At 41.0% G+C, this 6,253-nt stretch overlaps 1 protein-coding gene across 1 annotated transcript; it reads left to right on the forward strand.

Annotated features, from left to right (window-relative positions):
• Positions 1-299: 299 nt before the first annotated feature.
• On the forward strand, positions 300-1,213 carry LOC147904406 (uncharacterized). Its single transcript, XM_087394266.1, has one exon. It carries the CDS (start codon positions 652-654, stop codon positions 1,048-1,050), a length of 399 nt encoding a protein of 132 aa, XP_087250392.1. The 5' UTR covers positions 300-651; the 3' UTR covers positions 1,051-1,213.
• The last annotated feature ends 5,040 nt before the right edge of the window (positions 1,214-6,253 follow it).

The following is a 6,253-nucleotide window of genomic DNA, read 5'->3' on the forward strand; positions in this document are numbered from 1 at the left end:
AGGGGGTGCTTATTGGCTTGTGAGGGGTTCGAGCACTCTAGTGGGTGCTAGGACGGGGTATAGTGTTCACTGAAAACCTACAAACCATATACAATTAATCGTAAAAGATATTTTCTCAATTCTGTAAAATTTGCAAAATGTTAGGCAATTTAGTTATATTTTAGCTTTAAAATCAGCAAAATTCTTCAAATTTTGAAACCCCAAGTTTTGTGATTTGTTGAGAAAAATGTGTCTTGTGAACACAAGACGGGGGAACTCGGCTTGTCGCAGCCGATAGAATGTTCCCCTATGCGAATCGATGGCCTCGGAACGGGCCAAAAACTCACCCATAGAGGTGTGCTGCATGACCCTATGTGTGGCACATGTTTGAAAAGGACAAAACGCATGTTATCAAATTAGGGTTTGCGCAGAGTCCCTGTGAATTTTGCCTTAATCAGCATCTTTCTCTTATCTTGCCCATTGTCGATGTGAGGATTTGGACGATCTTGGATTTCTGCATCCGAATTCTGCTGCTAAATCGGTGCTTGGATCGATCGGATCGGCCATAGTTGCGTTCTTTTCAGCTCCAGTTTTTGAAACCTTCCTTCGATCCAGAATTCAGGTAATGCACGATCTTGTTGCCTGCACATCTTGCTATTCGCTCGTTGGAATATGGCACTAGAATGGGCCGTCTTGGCTTATGCCGTCGCAGCGGAAGCTATCATTCTGTTGCTCGTGACCCTGCCTGGTCTGGAACGCCTTCGCAAGGGGATCATCGCTGTTGCCAGGAACAGTCTGCAACCTCTCATGGCTTTGATCCCCTTTTGTCTCTTTCTTCTCCTTGACATCTACTGGAAGTATGACCACATGCCCAAATGCGATGGACCGACTTGCACTGTGGCCGAGCAGTCAAGACATGCGAAATCCATTATGAAAAGCCAGCGCAACGCCATTCTAGTGCTCGCAGCTCTTCTCCTTTATTGGCTTCTTTACTGCACCACCCATATGTTGGTACAGATCGAAAGACTTAATCAGCAAGTGAAGCAATTGAAGCAACGTAACTCCCAATGAAAAGCATTGGCCAAGTATTCGATGTATTCTGTGGTCTGCAGACCTGTTTTGGATCTCAAAGTGCTCACACTGTTCTTGACTCCTTGGATATCTATGAAGAGAGAATACTATGCAATGTTATTTTACCGTGCGTCTCCTTTGCAACTGTTTCCTTCTGGTTTCACGTGGCCTTACCAGTTACTCTGCGTTTGTATTAGTTTTGTAATTTTGTGAAACTATTTCCAGGCTACTTTATAAAGCGCCTAGTGTTTTTTATCACTGGAAATTAGGAAGCTCATGCGGACAGACTGTTTATTGACGAGAGAATACGTCAAGCAGTTTCCGAAAGTTAAGGATATGTCGTTTTCTTGCTTCACATTGTCCTTACCTCACAATTGATTTTATAAATCAGGGGAGTTCGATTTCCATCTGATTTGCAGACTCATCGAATTCTTATTAGATAAGATCACTCAATTCGACAATGCCAAGATGGCATTTCATGTCAAAATGCAAGTTTACATTTCCATGTGCGCTTTTACGAATGAATGTGTAAAATTTAATCGTACTTTGGATGCCTTTCTAGTACCTTCATGTCAAAAATGCCAAGCTTACATTTCCCTGGACGCTTTTATGAATGAATATGTAAAATTTAATCGTACTTTGAATGCCTTTCTAGTATTGGTTTGCTGTCGTCGGACTACATGGAAAGCCTTATGGTGAATGTTGCTTAGGTTGCCTTACGAGGTTTTATTGAGATAACAGTGTGAATGATATATATATCTATCATTCATTAGGCCTGCCTATGGGTGAGTGAAATGCTTAAGAGAGCATAAAATTGGAGGCATGAAAAGGAAAGAGTATACAAAGAGTAGTAAACGCAAATGGTCCAATAGTCAACAAGATGAATTTCATTGTGTGTGTGAGTGAGAGAGAGAGGGGGGGGGGGGCTTGCTTAGAGAGAAGAAGAAGAAGAAGAGAGAGAGAGAAAGAGAGAGAGAAAGGAGAGAGAAAAGGAGAAGAGAAAGGGGAGAGAGGAGAGAGAAGGAGAGAGAGAGGGAGAGAGAGGACGAAGTCAGTAAATGCATGCATTAAAGCCTCTTACAAGGAGCATACTTGGACCAATCACCTTTGTTCCAAAGTCATAAATACCAGCCTGCCAAAGTTACTAGCAACCAATAGGAAATTCTCACCCCAACAAATAGAAAGATTAGCTTTGCAAAACTCGAACCGTTGCTAAGGCTACCCAGAGGGCAGGCCAAAAATCTTAGATGGTAACCATTGGGAATGGTGCATGGGATGGAAAAGCTAAGGACCTGCAAAAGAACTGGCTGAATGACTTGTAAGAGGATGATTGTATAGAGAGGTTTATTTTGGCCGGTCATTCCAGTGTTTGTGTTCTTAGAATTATAGAATGTGTCAAAAATGCGCACCCATGGATCTTACTAGGAGAGAGTAGTTACTGAATGATGCTTAGCTGCAATCAATATGGCTCATGCTCTTTAAATTGCTCAAGGCCATATACTATGCATACAAGGTATTTTATCCTTTCTAACAAGCGCAAGTTAGCATTGGCCTTTTGCTTTGGTTCTGGCTTCTGTTCGAATGTGTGAGGTCAGGAAATGTTCATGATTATATTTTTACCGGAAAGATTGTGGGATCATGCAGTGAGTGCTATTTCAGTATTATTCAATGCAATGCTAGGGTAGGAACTGTGGGGCATTCCAGGTTGTTCGGATGGACAGTTACATTCATGAGCAGATTTTGGTGCAATTCTAAATAGGGTAGACACTCTGTGGAATTCAAGGCTGTTCGTATGGACAGGTACTTTGCATGAGCAGATTTTGGTGCAATTATAATACAGGAGGAAATACGTTCACTAACTATATTGTCTTTGTGAACAGTGTATTTGAAATGTTGTTGAATAAAAGAAAAAGGTGCTTGCAAGCTACATTTCATGCCAACTATATACGATGCAATTCATTGTTTGCGGGCATATACAGAAACTAAATCTCGAATCATGTGATATTCCCCCTCTTGAGTTAGGGTTGCCTGTTAAGGTTAAAGGCACTCCATATGGGATGCTCCATTGTACCTCTGCGTGTCACCCACCACAGTTCTAGGCTCTCTTGAGCTTTGAGCAGAGCTCAGCAGTATCCTCAGTTTCTAGTGGGAACAACGGCTGGATCGTATTTTGATAATACTCTCACAATCCGAGAGGATGTGTGAAGTACGTGCAAGACGAAGACACAACTGCTCTATGTAGTTACAGCCATAATGACGTGGCAATGTTATGGGGTAGATAAAAAATAATAATTGGCACATTGTGTTCATAAGCTTCCCTAGCTGAGCTTAACTAATGTTAATGAATGACTACTGGCTGGTCCAAAAATGACATCAAGGAGGCAGGTAAGACTTTCAAAGTCCTTTGGCCCAAAAAGCAAGAACCCAGGGTGCCCTACATAGGTGAGCAACAGTCCCAACTCCTGAAGGATCATAACTGCCAACCTGAAATGTGAAAGTGGCCTTTGAAAGCACAAAAGCGTGCTTCAGTTGTCCTCATGGAATACCGTGAGCTTGTTGCAGGTCTCCCTTGCCTTTTCTGTGTTATCAAACAGTCAGACAATGAGGCATAGTTTAATGTTGATCAACTCCAAGGACTGCATTGCCTTGCCAGGTTCCACCCGATCCTCTTCCTGATCAGCAAGCAAGTAAAGACACCATGTACACAGGGCTGTAGTTTCAACCTGTCATATATGAAAAGCTTGTTCCCATTTACTCATTTGTAGTCGAAGATTACACATGGCTATACTCATTGCACTCGGAGTTGTACATGAAGTTATACTCATCTGTACTTGAACGGCTGCATGCATGAGCATCAAATGCTTGCACAAACTCTCATTGAGCTGATCAACTCTCTCAGGATTTGGAAATTAAGCTGTAGCTAGACAAAATTTTAGTGCACGCTTGTGGGTGGGCAATTAGTTGCTCATGAAAGGTTATGCCTGTGTAAGTGTACGTTCCTCTTGTCCAAGATCAAAGTCAGGCCTAAAAAAGGATGTTTGCAAGTGTAGCTGTCTTCTTGGGGCACAAACCTCGAGAAAAACTAATGAATTCCTTCCTCCCCTTGCTTGATGTCACAATCCTATTCTCTTGTGTGTTTTGTACAGGCACAATTGTGAGTGTTCATTCCTCTTCCAATTTTTCCTCCTCTACCTATGGAACCTTAAATCAGCTTCCTGCAACGTCACAATCAAGGTGCCCAAGGTCAAAGAAGCCTTGCAAATCCAAGGGAGTGAAATGTGCTTAATCAGAGAGTTGCAAGCAAACACATGGTAGATAATATGTCCACAAAGTAGTGTGTGGAGTGAATCAGCAAGCCAGCATGTTGAAGGGCACTTCACTACTTAATAGCATATGTAGACTCACGAAAAATACCACACTGGTTATTAATTGCACTCTACTGATCATGCAAGCCAAGTGATGGCAATAGGCATGTGAGTAATTGTAGGTCCTCACATAGATTCTTGTGACATCACCCCATGTATTTGTGATTATTTCTATAACTTCCATGTATGAAAGTCATTGCTTGCACATTATCTTTGCATATCTTTGCTAGAGTTCCAACATGCTAATAGAGAAGACTACCCACCTGAGTCAAAAGATGGACAGTCATGTCATATGAAAGAAGAATGGGAAGGCCGGGATCAATGAACTCTCTCCCTATTTAAGTGTCGTGCAGACACAACTAAGAGACCATTATAAAATCTAGCCCCAAAACTATGTAGATCGATCCACCTACTACAAATCTATGGCATACCCAAAAGACTTTGGAATGCTCATGTTCTACCTAACAACACTGTTGGATGACTGCCACACAGAAATAGACTCGGAGAAGAGGGAGGATAATAGCTAGAAGGAGGACATGCTTCCCAATTGGTTGTGTGACTTGGAGTCGACAAAGACGGTGAATATTAATTTTCTTGGATATCATTTTTCCTACCTCTTTAAGGTTCTTGTCAAGCTCATGATGTAGGTTTCTTTTGGTAGGACATGATGGTGGCGCTAAGTTGTATATAGAGCGCCAAGACCAGGATGAAGAGGACCCCGAGCTAAAGGAGGAGTTATTATGGGCATACAAGTCGACAGAGGCAAGTAAGAAATTGGTGATTCGAGTGTGTAAGGAGGTCTATGATAGTACATCAAACATGCCAAGCTGTCGAATGCTTGCTACTACAGAGAGGCTGATAAGATAGTTGGGAGTATTTTTGTTTTAGTAAACATCTTGAGGCAATTCTTGGACTTGTGGACTTCTCAGACTACCATCATCCATGATCTATGGTGCTTGTAATACTTGATTTTGTGTTGACCCACTTCCATGTTAATACTTAAATGTCTCTAGAAAGACAATTGGTTTTTTAGTGTCAATAATATGTGAGTGTAATATTTTGTACAAATTATCTTAGGTTTGCTCAAGTAAACTGCTAATTAATCTTATTTTAGTCAACCAAAGTAACTTGGATCTCGATTTAATACATGACTGCTTAATACACGTGGTGGATGAAGAAATGAAATAGGATTACTCTAATGTCTTAAGTAGCTTGGTGGCTGAAATCTGAGAGTTAAAGATAACCAGCCTAAAGGGGACTATTTTAGTATAGCACTTTGCAACAATTTTAGGATAGCGTGGCAATAGTGCATGATAAGTGGTCCGCCAGTGCGGTGGTTGGTTGCACACTAGGATATTAATTGCCACCATTGTGGTGGTTTGCTTCTATTATTATAAGATGAATGGCATACAATTCATTTGTTTAGGATTTGTGGATTAGTTATGGGATTTAATAAAACAAGTGTGGTGGTTGTTTGGGATATAGTAAAAATAAGCATGGGATTTATCATTTGGGATTTACAAAAACAAGCGTGGTGGTGGTTAGGTTGGGCTTTACTAAAAGAAGCGTAATCTCAAATACATTTTCCATTTTCCAAGATAAGTGGAATATTGTTTCCTTGCAATGAGACTACATTTTCTTAGTACTATCTTAGTCAACCTCGTCCACTACTCCAAGATACCCCAAGATGTGCTCATGCATGTCTAAATCCAATTTGAAGACACTCTTGCTCTTCTTTTGTTGTGGCAAAGGTTGCATCAGGAACTTAAAAGCTCTTACTAGATGAGAGTATAAAACATTTTAAATACTCTTATGTAACAGTTCGTAATTGTGGCCTC

The sequence above is a fragment of the Dipteris shenzhenensis genome, chromosome 2 (genome assembly GCF_047967505.1).
Source record: "Dipteris shenzhenensis isolate YYH24624 ecotype China chromosome 2, Dip_SZ_1.0, whole genome shotgun sequence".
Classification (NCBI taxonomy): domain Eukaryota; kingdom Viridiplantae; phylum Streptophyta; class Polypodiopsida; order Gleicheniales; family Dipteridaceae; genus Dipteris; species Dipteris shenzhenensis.